This window comes from Colobus angolensis, unplaced genomic scaffold (genome assembly GCF_000951035.1).
Source record: "Colobus angolensis palliatus isolate OR3802 unplaced genomic scaffold, Cang.pa_1.0 Scaffold49, whole genome shotgun sequence".
Taxonomy (NCBI): domain Eukaryota; kingdom Metazoa; phylum Chordata; class Mammalia; order Primates; family Cercopithecidae; genus Colobus; species Colobus angolensis.
In genome coordinates, this window is record NW_012118376.1 from 2,326,108 (window position 1) to 2,346,648 (window position 20,541).

Here is a 20,541-nt window from a genome sequence, read left to right on the forward strand (position 1 = left end):
GCCCAGCCCATAGAGGTGAAGTCTATAAAGGCAGTAGGCCTTGCTGAGCTGTGGTGGGCTCTGCCCAGTTTGAGCTTCCTGGCTGCTTTGTTTACCTACTCAAGCCTCAGCAATGGTGGATGCCCCTATCCCAGCCAGGCTGCTGCCTTGCAGTTCAATCTCGGACTGCTGTGCTAGCAGTGAGCAATGCTCTGTGGGCGTGGGGCCCACTGAGCCAGGAATGGGAGAGAATCTGCTTGTCTGCCAGTTGCTAAGACCTTGGGAAAAGCACCGTATTTGGGCAGCAGTGTCCCGTTTTTCCAGGTACAGTCTATTATGACTTCCCTTGGCTAGGAAAGGGAAATCCCCTGACCCCTTGCACTTCCTGGGTGAGGTGATACCTTGCCCTGCTTTGGCTTGCCCTATGTAGGCTGCACCCACTGTCCAAGCAGTCCCAATGAGATGAACCAGGTACTTCATTTGGAAATGCAGAAATCACCTGTCTTCTGTGTCGATCATGCTGGGAGCTGCAGACCAGAGCTGTTCCTATTCAGCCATCTTGCCACCTCCTGAAATATGTTTCTTGAGCGCAGGGACTACAAGGTTCAAATTTTAAAGATTTTAGTGTCTTTTTTGGTTTTTAATGTCTCGCAGCACATTCTAGTTCGTCTGCCCTTCCTTATACATGTTAGAAGCAGCTTGTTTAGCTACAAGAAATCCTGCTGGGATTTTCATTATGATTTGCTATCTGAACCTTAAGATTGCTTTTTAAGAACACTTTATACTATGAATTCAATTTGTAAATGGTTATGGGACTACTTAGGTTACCTATTTGAGCTTGAACAGATTTTGATAATTTGTGATATTTGAGAAATTGCTCCATTTCATCAGTTGTTAAATTTTTGTGTGTAGGATTGTTTATAATACTCTCTTATAATCCTTTTAATGTCTGTGGGGCCTAAGTAATATCCCCGCTTTCATGCCTTATACTGCTAATTTTTATCTTTTATTTTTTTTCTTTGTCAGTCTTGCTAGAGGCTTATTAATTTCATTGATCTTTTTAAACACCAGCTTTTGGTTTCATTGATTTTCTCCATTTAAGTTCACTGACTCTTGCCTCTGTCATCTCCATTCTGCTACTAGTTCATCCACTGAGTTTTAAATTTTAGTTATTATATGTTAAATTTAAAATTTTCCATTTGGTTCTATTTTGTATGTTCTATTTCTTTGCTGATACCTTGTGTTTTAATGTTTGTTTCAAGAGTGTTTATAATTGCCATGCAAACATTTTTATAATATGTTTTAAAGTCTTCGTCAGGTAATTCCAACATCTGTAGTTTTGTCATTGGCAACTGTTGATTGTATTTTTCCATGTGAGCTGAGACTTTTGTGCTTCTCCATATGCCAAGTAATTTGGGCTTATACTCCTAGACCTTTGGAATATGACACTATGAAATTTGGTTTTAAGTCCTGTGGAGACTGTTGGTATTTTTCTTTTAACAAGCAATTAACCTGACTAGGTTAGGCACAAGTTTTAATTCACCTTCTGTGAGCTATGGCTCCAATGTTTGTTCAGTTTTAATGCCTTTACAGTGTTATCTGTATTTGTCCCACCTATTAATTAGTCTTGGACCTGGGCAGAATTCTATTAGTTCAGTTTTCAAAGTCTTTGGTACACTAATTAGGTTAAGAGCCTTGCATATGAACATAAGGAAGGTGAGCCTAGATGTTCATATGAAACTAATTGGGGTTGCTTTCCTGAACTCTTCTATTTCCACTCTCTCTCTGGTACTTTCTGTTTCTTTGGGGTTTCCCTTTTTGGAAACCACCCACTTTCATAATTGCTCCACCTCTGGTGCCAGTTAGTGGAAGGGTAGAAAGATGGGAAAAAGCAGGTCTGGGTTTGGATACACTGTTTTGCAGCATGAGCTCCACCGAATGAAGAGGAAGGCTCCCTTCCCTTAGAGTTTTGGCTCCTGCAGTCTCCTGTTGGTAGCCACTGTAACAGCTGCCACCATTGCTGTGGGATATCTTGGAGTCTGAGGCATGAGAGAATGGACAAAAAGGACAGGAAAAGACCCAGAGGATTCCTGCATTCTCTCTAAGCTTTGGGAGTTCCTCTTCCTGCAGTTCCAGCCACAACTAGAAGGTACACCTTTCTCTTTCTGTACCACAGTGCTCCTTTCCAGATTTGAGGTTGCATTGGATTCAGGCTGGGGAAGCTGCTGAAGAAAAAAGAAATGCTGACTTGCTGGTAATTTGAATTCTGGTATTCTTCCCCAATCCACCTTTTCCAGAGTCCTCAAAGAGTTACATCATCTATTTTGTTCAAAGTTTATAGTTTTGTTCAATTGCAGAGAAAGGGTGATGTGTGTTTATCCTATCTCACTCAGAACTGGACTTTTATTAAGTTTTCAGGGTTCTTTATATATTCTGGAGACAAGTCCTTTATCATCTACATAATTTGGAAATATTTTCCCTAGTCTATGGCTTATTTTTTATTCTCTTAACAGTGTCTATTAAAGAACAGAAGTGTTAATTTTGATGTAGTACAATTTATCAATTTTTAATTTTATGGATTGTGCTTTTGAGATCAAATCTTTAAAAAGTCACAAAGGTTTTTCCTTTTTTCCTTTTTTTTTTTTGACGGGGTCTCACTCTGTTACCCAGGCTGAAGTACAGTGGCATGAACATGGCTTACTGCAGCCTCTAGCTCCTGAGCTTAAGTGATCCTCTTGCCTCAGCCTCCTAAGTAACTGGAACCACAGACACCTGCTGCCACACTCGGTTAATTTTAAAACTTTTTGTAGATATGAGGTCTCGCTATGTTGCCCAGTCTGATCTTGAACTGCTGGGCTCAAGCAATCCTCCCACCTCAGCCTCCCAAAGTGCTGGGATTATAGGTTTGAGCCACCATGACTGGCCTTTCCATGTTTTATTCTAGGAGTTTTATAGATTTAGGTTTTACATTTATGCCTATGATTAATCCTGTATTTTGCATATGGAATGAGATATAAATTGAAGTACATTTATTTGGATATGGATACCAAATTGTCTAGCACCATTAACAAAAAGACTTTTTCAAAAATCATTCTATACTGATTGCCTTTACACTTTTGTAAAAAAAAATCAGTTGTCCATATATATGTGGTTTTATTTTGGTACTCTATTCTATCCCATTGGTCTGTTTATCTCTTTTATTGTGGTAAAACATACTAATATGTCATTTTAACCATTTGTAATTGTACAATTCAGTGGCATTAAATACATTCACAATATTGTATAATCATCACCACTATCTATACACAAATTTTTTTCATCGGTCTCAACATAAACTCTGTACTCATTCAGTAATAACTCCCTATTTCCCCCTCTCCCATCCCTGGTAACCTCTATTCTATTTTCTGTCTCTATGAATTTACCTATTCTAAGTATTTCATATTAGTGGAATCATACATATTTATTCTTCTGTATTTGGTTTATTTCACTTAACATAATGTTTTCAAGGTCCATCTATGCTGCAGAATATATTTAAAAAGTAATTCCTTTTGCCTAAGTAATATTTCACTATATGTGTATGTTACATTTTATTTATCCATTCCTCTGTGGATGGACATTTGGGTTGTCTCCACCTTTTGGCTATTGTGAATAGTGCTGATGTCAACATTGGCCCAAATATCTGTTGAGTCCTTGCTTTCATTTCTTGTAGATATATGCCTAGAGACGGACTTGCTGGGTCATATGGTAGTTGTATGTTTAACTTTCGAGCGTCTGCTAAACGATTTTTCACAGTGGCTGCTCCATTTTACGTTTCTGTTAGCAGTGCACAAGGACTCCAATTTCTCCATATCCCTATCAATACTTATTTTCCATCTGAAAACAATTATAGGCATCCTAATATGTGTGAAATGGCATGCCACTGTGGTTTTGATTTGCATTTTTCTAATGACTAATGATGTTAAGCTTCTTCTCAGGTGCATAAGGGAATGGCCATTCATATACCTTCCTTGGAGAAATGTCTACTCAAGTCCTTTGCCCAGTTTTATTAGGGTTGTTTTTTGTTGTTGTTGTTGAGTTGTAGGAGATATTTATATATTATAGATATCACTTCCTTATCAGATGTATGATTTGCAAATATTTTCTCCCATTCTCTAGGTTTTCATTTTCTTGAGAGTATCCTTTGATGCATGAAAGTTCTTAATTTTGATGAAGTCAAATTGGTTTATTTTTTCTTTTGTTGTCTGTGCATTTGGTGTCACAGCCACTAAATTTTGCCAAATTTAATATCATGAAGATTTTCCCCTCCAATTTTTTTTCTTCTAAGAGTTTTACAACTTAGCTTTTACGTTTAGGTATTTGACTATCGTAATACTTGTGTGCAGTATAAGATAAGGATCCAAGTTCATTCTTTTATGTGTAGAGATCCAGTTTTCCTAGTACCATTTGTTGAAAAGATTGTCCTTTCCCCATTGGATGGTCTTAGTACACTTGTCAAAAAAATTGACCATATATGTGAGAGTCTTTCTCTAGGCTCTCTGTTCTATTCCATTGGTCTACATGTCTGTCCTTGTGTCAGTACTATTACCTTAACTTCGTAGTAAGTTCCACAGTTGGGAAGTGTGAGTCCTCCAACTTTATCTTCTTTTTCAAGATTATTTTGGCTATTTGGGACCCCTTGCAATTCCATATAAATTTGAGGATTATTTTTCCATTTTTAGGAATAAGATTATTGAAATTTTGATGGAGATTGCATTGAATCTGGAGATTGCTTTGGGAAATATTGATATCTTAACAATGTTAAGTCTTTCTATCCAAGAGCTTGGATGTCTTTTTATTTATTTAGGTACTCTTTAATTTCTTTCAGCAATGTTTTGTACTTTTCAGTATAGAAGTCTTTTGCCTCCAGGGTTAGATTTATTCCTATGTATTTAATTATTTTAGATGCTATTGTAAATGGAATTGTTTTATTAGTTTCCTTTTGGATTGTTCATTGCTGGCAAGTAGGAACAACACTAATTTTTTTGTATTAATCTAGTACCACTTAGCTGAATTTATTTACTATCTCTATACCTTTTATGTGGATTCTTCAGGATTTTCTATATATAGGGTCATATCATCTGCAAATAGAGCTTTACCTCTTCCTTTCCAATTTGGATGCTTTTTACTTCTTTTTGTGTACTAGCTCTGGCAAGAACTTCCAATACAGTGTTGAAGAGTGTGGTCAAAGAGGACATCTTTATTTTGTTTCTGATCTTAGGGGAGAAGCTTTCAGTCTTTCACCATTGAATGTGATGTTAACCATGGGTTTTTCATAATTACTTTTTATCATATTGAGGAATTTCCCCTCTATTTCTGGTTTTCTGAGAGTTTTATTATAAAAGGGTGTTGGATTTTGTAAAATTCCTTTCTGCATTAATTGAGATGATCCTGTGGTTATCTTCGTTTGTTTTGTTAATGTGATGTATTACATTGGTTGATTTTCTTATGTTGAATCACTCTTCCATTCCTGGAATAAATCTTACTTGGTCATAGTAAATAATACTTGTTAATATGCTGTTGGATTTAATGTGATAATATTATGTCAAATATTTATTCCTTTATAGTCATAAGGGACATTGGCCTGTAATTTTCTCTTCTTGTGATGTTTTTATCTGGCTTTGGTATCAGGGTAATGCTGGCCTTGTATAAGGAGTTAAAAAGTGTTTCCTCCTCTTCACTTTTTGGAAGAATTTGAGAAAGATTAATGTGAAGTCTTCTTTAAATGTTTGGTAAATTCATCAGTAAAGCCATCTGGTCCAGGACTCCACTTTTTTGGGAGGTTTTTGAATACTGTTCCAATCTCTTTACTTGTTATAGCTTTGTTAATATTTTCCATTTATTTTTGAGTCAATTTAAATAACTTGTGTATTTCAAGGAATTTATTCATATCTTCTAGGTTATCTAATTTGTTTGTGTATAATTGTTCATAGTAGTCACATAGTCCCTTTTCTCTCTGTAAAGTCAGTAGTAATGTCTCCACTGTCATTTTCAATTTTAGTTATTTGCATTTTCTCTTTTCTCCTTTGTCAGTTCAGCTAAAGGTTTTTAAATTTTGTTGATCTTTGCAAAATACCAACTTTTGGTTTCATTGATTTGCTCTATTTTTTCTATTCTCTCTCTTGTTTATCTCTGCTCTAATTCTTATTATTTCCTTCCTCCTACTAGTTTTGGGTTTCATTTGCTCTTCTACTTCAAGTTCCTTATGGTATAAAGTCAGGTTATTGATTTTAGATTTTTTTTGAGACGGAGTCTCGCTCTGTCGCCCAGGCTGGAGTGCAGTGGCCGGATCTCAGCTCACTGCAAGCTCCGCCTCCTGGGTTCACGCCATTCTCCTGCCTCAGCCTCCCGAGTAGCTGGAACTACAGGCGCCCGCCACCTCGCCCGGCTAGTTTTTTTTTTTTTTTTTTTTTGTATTTTTTAGTAGAGACGGGGTTTCACCGTGTTAGCCAGGATGGTCTCGATCTCCCGACCTCGTGATCCGCCCGTCTCGGCCTCCCAAAGTGCTGGGATTACAGGCTTGAGCCACCGCGCCCGGCCAAGATTTTCTTTTTTAAAGTAGACATATATACCTACAAATTTCCCTTTACTGCTTTTACTGCATCCTATAAGTTTTGTCATGTTGTGTTTTTGTCTCTAGGTATTTTATAATTTATTTTGTGCTGCTTTTGCGTGTGACTTATTGGTTGTTTGAGTGTTTTCTTTAATTTCAACATATTTGTGAATTTTCCAGTTTTACTTCTCTCACTGATTCCTGTTGTGGTCAGAGAAGGTAATTCGTGCGATATCTATCTTTTAAAATCGATTGAGACTTATTTTGTGGCCTAACATATGATGTGGTCTAAGAGAATGTCCTACATGTACTTGAGATGAACGTTTATGCTGATATTGTTGGGTAGCGTGTCCTTTATATGTGTTAGATGTAATTAGTTTATTGTGTTTGTTTATGTCCTCTATTTCTTTATCTTCTGTCTGGTTGTTCTATCTATTATCGAAAGTGGGCAAATGAAGTCTGCTACCATTGTTGTAGAACTATGTCTCTCTTCAATTCTGTCAAGTTTTGCTTCATAAATTTTGAGGGTCTATTATTAGGTGTGTAAATATTTATAATTATTATATCTTCTTGCTATATTGACTATTTTATTAATATATAATATAATGTTTCTGTTTGTCTTTGGAAACTTTTTTGATTTAAAGTCTGTTTTGTCAGATATTAGTACAGCCGCTCCAGTTCTCTTTTGGTTACTATTTGCATAGAATATCTTTTTCTGTTCTTTCCCTTTTGATCTATTTGTGTCTTTGATCTAAAGTCAATCTTTCATAGATAGCATATAGTTGGATTCTAGAGTTTGGGTTTTTTTGTCAATCTGCCTTTTCTTTGGACAGTTTAGTCTATTTATATTTAAAGTAATTACTGATAAAGAGGAATTTCTATTTTGCTATTTGTTTTCTCTATGCTTTATATTTGTTTGTACCTCATTTCCTCTATTAGTGCCATCTTTTGTGTTTAGCTTATTTTTTGTAGTAAATGTTTTGATTCCCTGATCATTTCCATTTACGTATATTTTACAGGTATTTTTGTGTTTGCCATCAGAATTACATTTAACATCCTAATGTTATAACAATCTCATTTTAATTTATACCAATGTAACTTCAATAGCATACAAAAACTCTGCTCCTATATTGCTCCACCCCCACCCTTTCTATTGATGCCACAAATGACATCTTTATACATTGTGTGCCCAATAATATACTAATCTTGTAAATGTTCTTTCTTAGCTGTCCTAAGAGGAATGAAGGGAGGAAGTGTTCACCCCTGGACCAGTGCTTTAAAGGATCAGCAGAATGTTCCTTACATCAGAGTAATGTGGCAGGGGGCAAACCCTAAAGAGCGTGAAGCAAACCCTAAAGAATGTGGATAATCAGGAGGATACGATTTAGGCTATTTGGGCAACCACATTGTCTCACTTGAAGATATTCCTTCCAGAACTGAATTCCTGATGTCTCTGGGCTTTGTTTTACTAAAGATAAGTCCCTCTTTCCCAGGGGATAGTCTCTGTTTTGGTCTGTCTTCAACTGTATGCAGACTGCAATTTGGGGCTAGCACACAGAAGGCAACATGCTCCTGATCCTTGGGAGTGTGTTCTTGCCGAGTGCACTCAAAGGAATACAAAGATGAATTATAGGAGATCCCAGTTCCCAGAGGGACTGTAAGTTTGTGCAGCTGCTCACGACTAACTTACCTTAAAGTGGAATATATGGCTCTCTCTTATTGGTGACTGGGATATTCTGCCTTGTCCCTCCAGAGCAGCATTTTATGTGATTCCTTTCTGCTTCTCTAGTGCATCTGTGTCCAACACATGTTTGCTAAATTAATGCATTCGTTGGGACATTTGTAGGTTCCCTACAACAATTTACTGCTAGGAGGATTATTTGAACCTAACAAATACATATGCAAATATATATATTTACACTTTTGCAAACATGATATGTATAAGTAGTTCCTAGACCAGCGATTTTCAGATCTTGCTACTCATCAGAATCACCTGAGGAATGTTCCCAAAACCCTGATTCCTACGTTCCAACCACCAAGATTATTTTAATGAGTCTGAGGTGGAAACCAGGAATCTACATTTTCAAAACCTACCCAGGTAATTCTGATATGCAGTCAGCATAGAGAACCACAGCCCTTTGACTACCTAAGAAAATGTAGTAGTCAAAAAAGGTATACGAACTGCTTTCTATTCTTGAGGGAGATTCTGTTAGTATAGCATACAGTCAAGAACACTACCAATGCAGTCACTTCCTAGCTGTTATCTTTAGACAAATTACCTAATCGTTCACAGCTTCAGTTTCTTGATGTGTAAAATAGAGGATATAGGTTTACCATGAGGATTTATGTAAAGCTTCAGCACAGTAGCTGTACTATATAGCACACAGTAAATGTTAGCCAGATTTATTTGGCTGTACACATAAGCCACTGGATTTGCTGGATGCAGAAGTCTACTGCGGTACACCTTCTTCAGCCAGCTCTTGGGAAAGCGGGGGAGGTTTCCTGGTACCCCAGGAAGTGGAGGATACTAAAGCCATGTCACAGGGAGGGGGGACTATTCTTGGTGCGCGCTTGCTCGCCGGCGTCTAGTTGCTGCTCCGCGCGCGTCCACCAGGGGCCGCTCGAGCTACCTAAGCTCCGTGCGCTACCCGGCGGCGCCCCCGCGCGTGCTCACTCGGAGCAGCGCGCGCCCCGCCATCGCCGCAGCCGTCCCCGCCTTCGGCCGCCGCTCCGAAGTGATTGCCCAAACCAAGCCGCTGTGGCTGGGTACGGAAGCGCTTTCGGGACAAAAATTCTCCCTCAACTGTGGTCTGCATTCCTTCGGACGGTGGGCTGATCTGGGGCGGGAAGTTATTAGCGTCTCAGTTGCGCTGCAGCCGGGGAGGAAGGAGGAGGCCGATCGCGGAACGGAGTTCTGGCAGACGGGCTGGACCGGGCGAGAGGCCGCCGCTGCCCGGATGTTGCGATGGCTGATCGGGGGAGGCCGAGAACCGCAGGGACTGGCCGAGGTAAACCCCAGGCGGGTCTGCCCTGCGCCCTCCGAGCTTGCTGGAGGGGCGGCTTCGTTCCGGTTCGGCCTCCCTGGGTTCCGACCGCGGGGACCCGGACGGAGGCGGGGCTGGGTGCTGAGTTAGTTCAGTTCGCAGTCCTCACGCCGGTGGGGGCGGAGGGCGCGCGAGCCGGGGCTCCTCGGACCCGGCTGGCCCCCATACGCACCCTGGAGTTGCAGACTCCCGGCCCCATCCCACGGCTAACCGAATCGTGAGACCCTGGCTCAGGGTCTGCAGTCCTATTGGGACCTGTGACAACTTAGGGCTTCTGGCTACCGAAACTATCTTCATTTCCACTTAAAAAGTATCCAGTTTACCTAGAAAACGAACGAGTTGTGACCGCAGCTTTCCACTTTTGGTTTGAATTGGTGCCTCTTCCTGGTGTCAGCTGATCCTTGCTCAGGGAATATAAAATTAATTTACTTATCCAAGAACCGAAAAAGGATATAATTATTTTTAAAAAGTAATAATTGGCTTCAAGGTCAAGAACATGATTTTCTAATTAACTGCTGTTTTTGGTTTCATAGTCACACACTCTTCATGGGCCCTTATTTGAACAGACCGTGTGTAATGAGATTTACATTTGAAATGTGAATAAAATAATTTTTGCAGTCTTGAAAATTTTGAGGTCCGGAATTTATTTCCTATGCCACACAAGAACAGAATTTGTGAATTCCATTTTATTTCTCATAGGAAGTATTTGTTTAGATTGTTAAAAATAAGAAATTGGATTGTTGAGAATAGGCAGTCTACTCAGTTTTAACTTCCTCATGTGTTTGCAGTTGACGGTATTGTCTGTTTTTAAAAATTTCTTATCTCAGATTAATCCTAAATCCTTGAGATTGTGGAAGAATTGTGGATTACTGAATAGCCACACATGGTATATACGACATTTTGGATAATTCTGTTTTAACCTGGTTCTTTGGTGAATCATGTAATTTGATTAACCAGTTCTCCCATTCCTGGCAAGTTTTCATTGGAGGGGAAGCAGTTTATACAGTTTTCAAATTTCTCACCACAACCTCTGCTAGAAGGAAGACAGAATAAATACAAAATTAATGCTTTGTGGTGATTTTTTTTTTTGGAAGACATTTATGCATGTTTTAAATTTATAGATTTCTTCATATGAAGGTAAATTCAGTTGTATAACTGCTGTGAATTTGTACATTATCAGAACCTATGATTTTCCCTAATTTATGCAAGAAATTTGTATCCAGGCTTCTCGTTTAAGCAGTGGTTCTCAACTGGGGTGATTTTTGCCCCGCAGGAGACATTTGGCAATGTCGAGACAATTTGATTGTCATGCCTTGCAGAGCGGCAGTTCTACTGGCATCTAATGTGTATAGACCAGGAATGTTGCTAAATATCCTACAATGCACAGGACAGCCCTCAACAACAAAGAATTATCTGGGCCGGGAGCAGTGCCTCACTCCTGTATTCTCAGCACTTTGGGAGGCCGAGGCGGGCGGATCACTTGAGGTCAGGAGTTCAAGACCAGCCTGGCCAACATGGCGAAACCCTGTCTCTACTAAAAATACAAAAATTAGCTAGGCGTGGTGGTGTGGAAAAAAAAAAAAAATTATCTGGGCCAAAAATATCAGCCTCAAGTTTGAGAAATCCAGAGTCGATTTCATGCCTTCCTTTATTCATTTAGCAAACACATATTGAATGCTTGTAATGGATGAGGCACTGTTTCACTATTTTATGTCTTTGATGTGCAGTTTAGTTTCTGCCGCATTTTAACTGAGAAACACGCTTTCTGAAATGCTGAGTTGGCTTGGCCCATTAATTTTTTTAAAGTGAGGTTTAATAGGATGCAATTTACATAAAATAAAATTCACCCTTTTGTAAATTTATTGTGATTTGAAAATACCGCAATTCATGATTCGAATTTGTGGGAGGAGAAGTGTTTTATGTGGAATTGGTAGTTATTTAGTTGATATAAGGAGAAATAATTTAGTATTAGAACATGATATCTTAAAGCTTTTAAAAATCTTGTGTGCTCAGATGTATACCATGCAGTTGTATTCCCATATGGTCTTACAAATCATTTTATCTCTTTTTTTGTCTTTTGTTTATTGCTTTTTTTTTTTTTTCAATATAAGAAATCTCCTTTACAGACAATAGGTGAAGAACAAACCCAGAATCCCTACACTGAACTGCTTGTACTAAAAGCTCATCATGATATTGTACGATTTCTGGTACAGTTAGATGACTACAGGTAAGAAACTATAGTGATCTAATTGACTATTGTGTGGGAAGAGGTTTTAGGGAATTTTATGTTAAACACCTTTAAAATTAATACATCTTTTCTAAAAATTTTAAAACTGATCATTAGTAACATTTAGTAGAAATTAAAATTGGCCTCTGATGAAATACGTATCTGGAGTCTTTTTTTGCCCAAAGTCAGGGTGTCATGTCTGGTGATTTGAGGGTTGGTTTGTTTGCGTTCTCAGAACTATTCTTGATAGTTTAAAAGAAGTGTATGACTTTAAAATTTGGGTGGGAGTTATAACAGTATATCAAGGAGAACCTGTATTTGAGAAACAAATATGATAAATGTTTAAGTATCAAGTACCTACCAGGAATGTTTTATTTTTAGTGGAAGGTAAGGATTTAATCCAAAGTTTTTGTTATTGGTGAAACTACTTGAAAATGTACATTATTCTGTACTTCCTTGCTAACATGTATAATAGTTGTGTTTAATATATTTGCAAATAAAGGTGAAGGTATATAGGTTTTAGGACTGTAGACTATTATTGATCTGTGTATATGTATATTAAACCCATATTCAACTATATATTTCTCCTTTATAGCATGTTTCACCATAACAATTACATAATTAGTGGTGTAACTCAGTATTTTCATCCTCTCTAAAATGTAAGCTTCATGAGAATGAGGCTATGTTTTTCTTATTCACCATGTTTTAGTACCTTGTACAGTGCCTTACATGTAGCAGATAATTCATAGATGGTGGCTGAGTGAATGAATGACTCCCTAGACTACTAAGCATCTACATTGTGTGCCATCCTAATCCCCCAACTTCATTTCTGTTGTCTCTACAAGTTTTTTCACTTTCATCTCTAATTTTCTCTTTTGCCTTTGCTGTTTTTTTTCTTTCATTTTTCAGTCCATGGATGAGTGTTACTGTGATTATTCCTAACTCTGACCACCACTTCTGCTATTAACCTTGTCTTTTCTTTCTTTTTTTTTAAATTTAATTTTTTTAAATAGAGACAGGGTCTCACTGTGTTGCCCAGGCTGGTCTCGAACTCCTGGGCTCAAGCTGTCTTCCCACCTGGGCCTCCCAAAGTGTTGGGATTACAGGCGTGAGCCACCATGCTCAGCCTTCTCTCTGCTTTTTAAATGTTGCTGGTATTTAGTTGCTTTTACCATGTGCAGTGCAGTTCTGACATTACCTGGAGTTAGGTCAAATTCCACAGGTAAAGGGCATAGTCTATACAACACCCCTTACCGGAGACACTAGCTGCAAGCCATGTATGGGTTTGTAGGCCACCTGCATGTCCACCTGCTGGCTACAAGTTCCCACTGTTCCCTCAGGTCTGATAATTCACTAGAAGGACTCACAGAACTGAGAAAAGCACGATACACAGGATTACAGTTTTATCATAAAAGATACAAATCAGGACCTGCCAAATGAAAGGATGTATATAGGGCAAGGCCTAGGGGGTCCCACACGCAAAGCTTCCATGTCTCAAGACTCCTCGCCCTCTTGGCACATCAGTGTGTATCACCAATGAGTGAGCACACTTGAACTTTGGGTGTCCAGAGCTTTCATTTGTAGGCATGATTGTTTGAATCACTGGTCACATAACTAAACTCAATCTTCAGTCCCCACCCTCCCCACCATGGCTGGTAGCACAAAGCCCATACCTTTAAATCACGTGGTTCATTTTTCCAGCTTGGCCAGCCTCTTTCCTGATGTCATCTCAGGGCCCACTGTGCGTTGTTCCCTTAGCATAAACTTAGGTGTGGTCCAAGGGACCCACCATGAATATGAAGACATTCTTACCACTTGGAAAATTCCAAGGGTTTAGAGACTCCCTTCTAGGAACCAGAAACAAAGTCCAGCAAAGTTATTAAACAGTACTGTGTTTCTTAACTTTTGCTTGAAAAGATTTGTCTCATGTATATTACTGGCCTGTCAGCACTGTTTTCCTGTTGTGGTGCAGGTCAACCAAATCATGACATGTCAATCATCGGCAGCCGTTTTTTTGGCAGTATTACTTGTTGCTGTGTCCTGAGTGACACTTCATTTATTTAAGTGGTCATTTTTGTGGGGAACTAATTATTTCTGGAAAGGTAAGATTTTGGACAGCTAAAGTTTTCTTGTGCTATATTTTACCTTAGTAAGTTGCTAGATTAAAGAAAATCTGGGGCCGGGTGCGGTGGCTCATGTCTGTAATCCCAGCACTCTGGGAGGCTGAGGCGGGCGGATCACGAGGTCAGGAGATCGAGACCATCCTGGCTAACACGGTGAAACCCCGTCTCTACTAAAAATGCAAAAAATCAGCCGGGTGTGGTGGCGGGCGCCTGTAGTCCCAGCTACTTGGGAGGCTGAGGCAGGAGAATGGCGGGAACCCGGGAGGCGGAGCTTGCAGTGAGCCGAGACTGTGCCACTGCACTCCAGCCTGGGTGACTGAGCAAGACTCTGTCTAAAAAAAAAAAAAAAAAAAAAAAGAAAGAAAATCTGATAATTTCTTATCACTAATACTTGGATGTTAAGGAATCCTAAAGTTATTTTGTCTAGGAAAGTTAAATAATAAATACACAGAATGTGATCAGGTTGTGGACTTTAAATGTTTATATGAATTGTTAAGAGTCCATGTTCACTGTTGTCTTTCCTCTGTGAAATGTCCTCTTGGCTATTCCTATCCCATAGTGAGAAGACGACTGCAGAAGAAGCCAGCCTGTAGAATAATGGTTAGCATACAAACGCTGACATATATTTGGTTCTGTTTTCCCCATGGTGGTGCTCACATATACTTTAGCTGTTTAATGATAGAGTAAATATTCTGTAAAGAGTAAAAAACCATATGTGAGTATGTTAGTTATCTATTGCTCTATCAGCTATCACGCCAAACTTAGTGGCTTAACACAACCCCATCTATTTAGCTCATTATTCTGCAGGATTGCAATTCAGGCTAGGCTCAGCTGGGTGAGTCTGTCTTTGCACGAGGAACAGCTGTTCTGGGCTAGGTTCACTTATGCCTCTGTCAGCTGGTAGATTGGCGAGGACTGGCTGGTTCATTTCAGCTGAAGGTCTTAGCTGAAATGACTGTGGTTTCCCTCCATGTGATTTCTCAGGTGCTTGTTCACATAATGATCATGGAGTTCTAATAGCAGCAGAAAGGCAAACCCCAAAGTAAGACACTTTTCAAGTCTCAGCTTGCATCATGTTTGCTGCTGTTTCATCAGCCAAAGCAAGTTAGGAGCTGGCACAAATTCAGTGAGTGGGTAAATAAACTTGACCTCTCATGGTAGAAGTAACTAAGTCCTATTGCTAATGGTGGTGGGAATATTGGGCGGGGGAATAATTTTTGCCCAGTTTCTGATCTACCACAGTGAATCTAAGATAGACGAAGAAGCCTGCTTTTTGACTTTTGTAATGCAATGATGATATGACTTCATGATTCACATTTAATTCTTTGAAAAGTCATTATCAAATTTACATATCAAGTATGAAGTTTTTCAGTCATTTGCTGACCTGTAGAACTTTCAGTCTGTATGTTGTTTTTAAAAATTTAATTCTGTAGTGTACTGAAAAAAAAATGAAAGGGTCATTCTTAGTAAGGACACAGGAAAATCTACAAAGTATAAACATACTATGAACAGAATTAACAACTGAATGTTTTTACTCTTAATAGTTTAGAATTATCTTTACCACTGCATATGTACATTATGCATTGTCAAATTAGAGAAATACCTTTCCAGTTTTTAAATTTTGTATTGTTACACTTTTTTTGTTTCTTAGTTTTTGAAGACATTACACTCTGTTTTTTTCTGGTCAGCTGTTATAATCCAGGTTTCACACTTCAAGTCTTTAGATAATATCATCTTACTGAAAATTTTGCAGAAGGATTTTCTTGTTTTCTCAGTGGCTCAGCTAAAATCAGTGAGTGGAAAATTTTCTCAGATTGGTTTTTGAAGATACCCAATAAATCCTGTATAACCTAACAGCTGCCTTTTCTTTTTTTCTTTAATATTTTTTGAACATGAAGTGAGGGTCATATTGATTGGGAGATCACTAAAGAAGGCTAAGCCTCAGCAACAGTCTTCCAAAAAATGGACTGTGCTAAAATTGCATGTAATACTCTAGCATTTGACACATTATAAACTGAGTTCATAACACATTTTAAGAAGAGTTTTCTCTGTTGCTTATTTGATCATTCCTTGCTCCTTCAGGAAACAGACAAGGTTATGTAGGATGGTGATCATGACTGGAAAAGAATCAGATGAGCCGTGAAGTGCCAGACTGGAGAACAAAATGTGCCTCTAGGATGATTGGTGAAACTGTACATTCACAAGATAGTAAATAAACTCAGTATAGCTTGTTCCACTAAAAGTGAACAATATGCTCATTTTTAAGGAAATATTCTCAAGCTAAACATATTCTTTCTTATACACTAACCTTCAGAGAATAGAAATCAGTATAGTTCAGATCCTAGGATCTGGGTCCCCTGGGAAACAGTCAGTCTAGTTTAGATCCTTCTAGTACCTGGGTTCCCTGGGAAGGAGACACTAAAATGGGGTTAACCATGCAATAGGTTTATTAGAGAGAAAGCCAATGAAAGGAGAAGGGAGGAAGCAGAATTGGACAAGGGGAGCTGTCTCAGACTCTGATGCAGATGTGACAAAGTCTCTGCCAGCCCAATGGAGACCGCTGGAGGAAGGTTGCTTTTTAGAGTTCTCTGCTGGATGTAAATAACTAGGGCTTTGTACTACTGCCTTGCTTGGTTATTTGCCGAGGATCCTTCATGACGAACATGCACGTGGCTTCTATCTTGCTTAAATCTCAGTGACTAGGAGCGAACTGAGCTAGTATAACTTTGGCTTGAAAGCAGAAATGGAGCCTGAAGTCAACAGCTGGAGGCAGTCAGATAACTAGATTCCTCACAGCTGGGCAGTGAGTCCTCTCTGAAAGGGGATCTGGGAGGCAGGTGTTGGTGTTTGCTACGCTTCCATAGTTGTAAGGTGGTCTATTTTATTTTTAACTTGCATGAACATACTCATTGGCTATGTCCTTGGGCAGCTTTTTCAGAAACTGTAATTATGCCATTGGTTAATATTTGATGGCTTGAAAGAGTTAATACTATTTTTAGAGCTATTAACGTACTTATGCCTGGAAAAAAGGGTATAAGCAGAATCCTTTTTATCACAAATTCCAACAGCTGCAATATTAATAACAGACTCCATATCTGGCAGTTTTTTTTAAAGCACTTATATCCAGTGTGACATTGACTTTAGACAACTTTATTATAGTAAATTTTACTGAAATCTGTTAACCAAGTAACTTTTCTATTTCTAAAACCCCTGATCCGCCACATGTGGTGAATGTGTTGATTGAATTTCTGTTGTTTTGGATCGTGCCCTGAATCAAGTTAGGGAATTACGGCAGTATCATGACACAGATGCATGTGCCACCCTTGCTACTTTTCTCCTTGTTTCTAATAATTTTGTCCTTTCGGCTTGTGTTTTGGAGCTGTAGCTGAATTTTGTTTAGTTGGATAAGATGTTGCAGGGTTTGGGAGAATGACAGGAGTGAGTGAAAAGGTAATTGCTGCTTCATGCAGCAGCATGGAATCAAATGTTGGGGTAAGGACAGCAAGTGCCTAACAGTATTTCAGTTTAAAATTCGTCACCTTAGCAGTAAAACTCTATAATTTCTAGATAAAATCAGTCTCTCTCAACTACAAAATACCCTTACTAGGCATTTGAAAATTATTTTCTTGATCTAAAGATCTACATCTTTAGAATGTAGCTTAAAAAATCCATCTGGCAACTTGAGCATGGATACGGGAAATAACTGCAATGGATTACAACATATCACATATGTTTAAATCCATGTGTTCATAATGATATTTCACAAAGAGAACTCACCTTTGGAGAATGCTGGGGAACTAACTTATCATTTTGAAAATTGGTAAATAAAGGGGCAGAGTCAAGATCTATACTGCCTTTCTTATATAAACTGTGTCTTGGGATCAGTAATAATTGAGAAGAAATTTCTCTTTATAGAAGAATTCAGGCTAGGAAGAATGATAGAATGTTGTCATTTTGCAACCTCTAATGTGTAGGGGAGGGAAACACTTTTCTTTTACCTGTGTTAGATGCATTGACCAGGACTCTACAACATAGACATACAGAAGACAGGTTAAGGAGAGAAAAAGAAGTATATCGACGCACACATTGCGTACACACGCACACAAACGCACGAGTACTCAACTTTAACTCATGGGGTGGTTAAAACTTGGGCTTAGGCTGGGCATGACTCAGCCCTGTAATCCCAACACTTTGAGAGGCCGAGGTGGAAGGATTCCTTGAGCTCAGGAGTTTGAGGCTAGCCTAGGCAACATGGCAAAACCATATTTCTATTAAGAAATACAAAAATTAGCTGGGTGTGTTGGTGCACACCTGTGGTCCCAGCTACTTGGGAGGCTGAGGTAGGAGGATCACTTTAGCTCAGGAGGTTGAGGCTGCAGTGAGCTGTGACTGGGGCCCCTGACTGTAGCCTGAATGACCGAGTAAGACCCTGTCTCAAAAAAGAAAAATAAAACTTCAGCATATATAGTATCTTAGCAGAACAAGAAATTTATTGAGTGACAAGACAAAGGAAATGGACTTTGAGTTTCTTGGGGTGGCAAATTGTGAGAAGGCAAATATATGATGGAAACTGATGGTAGAGAAGGGCTCGTTAATGAGGTTGGTTGGTGTAAACTCTTGGTGTCATCTAATCTGTGATAAAGGTTTTTATCCCCCTCCTGGTATGGGAAGTGGGGTAGAGGTTTGGGGGGGCCCTTTCACAAGGGTGATTTGTGGTTTTTTTCCCCAGGTAGATGTGGGGAGGACAGAGCTCATTCTGTGCCTGCATTTTCTCAGTTGCCTTGAGCCAAAAATAATGTCAGAGTGGCATAGTTTGGGGTTACATGCTCTGAACCCCTTCAAATGAAGTAATGAATTCAGGCAATGATTATTGATGGCCTAAATCATAACATATACACATATACACACAAGACAGCCAGAAATTATATTTCCTGATGGAGTATACAATCTGCTTCTGAGGTAGTCATACCAAAAAGTCAGATTTGGATCTATTTAGTCTCTAGATTTAACTATCAATTAACAAAAAATACAGAGGACAGAGATGCATGTTGGATAACAACACAGGAAAAGTAGCCAGCAAAATCCAGACTGTGAGAACTCCACAAGACAGGTGACTTTTTTTCCAGCAAATAAATTGCAAGGAAAAATAGATGGAGAAAAAAATCATTAGAATAAAAGAGATATTAGAGATATATCAACCAAGTATACTATATAAGCCTTATTTGGATCCTGCTTCTAAGTGTTTAAAAAAATGTGATCAGGTAAATTTGATCCTTGACTGGGTGTTTGATGACATTAAGGAAGTAAAAGTCAAGTAAGGAAGTAAATATTAACTTAGGTGTGATGTAAAAGAGTCCTTAGAGATGCATTCTGAAATATGAAATGAAATACAGTGACTAGGATTTGCTTCAAAATAATTTACAGAGAGATTGGATTGGGTACAGATAAGACACTATTGGCCATAAGTTGATAATTACTAGAGACAGGCAGTGAGTACATGTGGCTTTTTATTATGCTCTTCTCTCCACTTTTGTATATATTTAAATTCTCCATAATGAAATTAAGGATCTATATTTGAAATAGAGGAAATAAAAATGTCAATTTAAAAGGTATTTATGCCTCTGTATGAAATACAATGTTTTCTTAGATACTACTAGTGTTTTAAGTGTTCGATGGAGAACCACCCTTGTTTCTCTTTGAGAACAGAATTTATTGAGAATAGATGCAGGAATCATACAGATGAACATGAACATATCAGCTTCATAAAGTAATAACCGATACAAAGCTGGATTACAGGATATGGCTCTTTGTTGTTGTTGTTTTTTTGAGATGGAGTCTCGTCCTGTTACCCAGGCTGGAGTGCAGTAGTGTGATCTCCGCTCACTGCAACCACTACTTCCCGGGTTCAAGTGATTCTTCTGCCTCAGCTTCCCTAATAGCTGGGACTACAGGTGTGTGCCACCACACTGAGCTAATTTTTGTATTTTTAATAGAGACGGGGTTTCACCATATTGGCCAGGCTGGTCTCGAACTCCTGACCTCATGATTTGCCTGCCTCGGCCTCCCAAAGTGCTGGGATTATAGACGTGAGCCACCATGCCTGGCCAGGATGTAGCTTTAATATGCACCCACAGTTGGTTTCCTTACACTTCACCCTGAATCAGGTAGACTTTTTCAATGAATCCCTGGGGCAACTGAACAGTTGCTGGCCTCCCATTCCGATACGGGCTTACCTCAAAAATAAGAGCAGACTAGTATGTTCTCTGTGAACAGATGAATCTTCAGAAGACCCACAAGGGGCCGGGCGTGATGGCTCATGCCTGAACTTTGGGGGCCCAAGGCGGGCGGATCATAAGGTAAGGAGTTTGAGACCAGCCTGCCCAACATTGTGAAACTCCATCTCTACTAAAAATACAAAAATTAGCCATGTGTGGTGGCAGGTGCCTGTAATCCCAGCTACTCGGGAGGCTGAGGCAGGAGAATCGTTAGAACCCGAGAGATAGAAGTTGCAGTGAGCTGAGATCGTGCCATTGCACTCCAGCCTGGGCAACAGGTCAAGACTTTGTCTCCAAAAAAAAG

General features: G+C 39.1%; 1 protein-coding gene across 3 annotated transcripts in view; it reads left to right on the plus strand.

Moving 5' to 3' along the window:
• The first annotated feature begins 9,162 nt into the window (after positions 1-9,162).
• WDR41 (WD repeat domain 41) overlaps positions 9,163-20,541 on the plus strand; it is a 48,444-nt gene continuing 37,065 nt past the window's right edge. For 2 of the 3 annotated variants that reach the window (XM_011959220.1, XM_011959222.1), the window contains exons 1-2: positions 9,163-9,576; positions 11,724-11,839. In XM_011959220.1, the coding sequence (XP_011814610.1) occupies positions 9,526-9,576; positions 11,724-11,839 (167 nt within the window). In that variant the 5' untranslated portion in view covers positions 9,163-9,525. The remainder of the gene's footprint in view (positions 9,577-11,723; positions 11,840-20,541) is intronic. The other variant, XM_011959221.1, reaches the window with a different exon arrangement.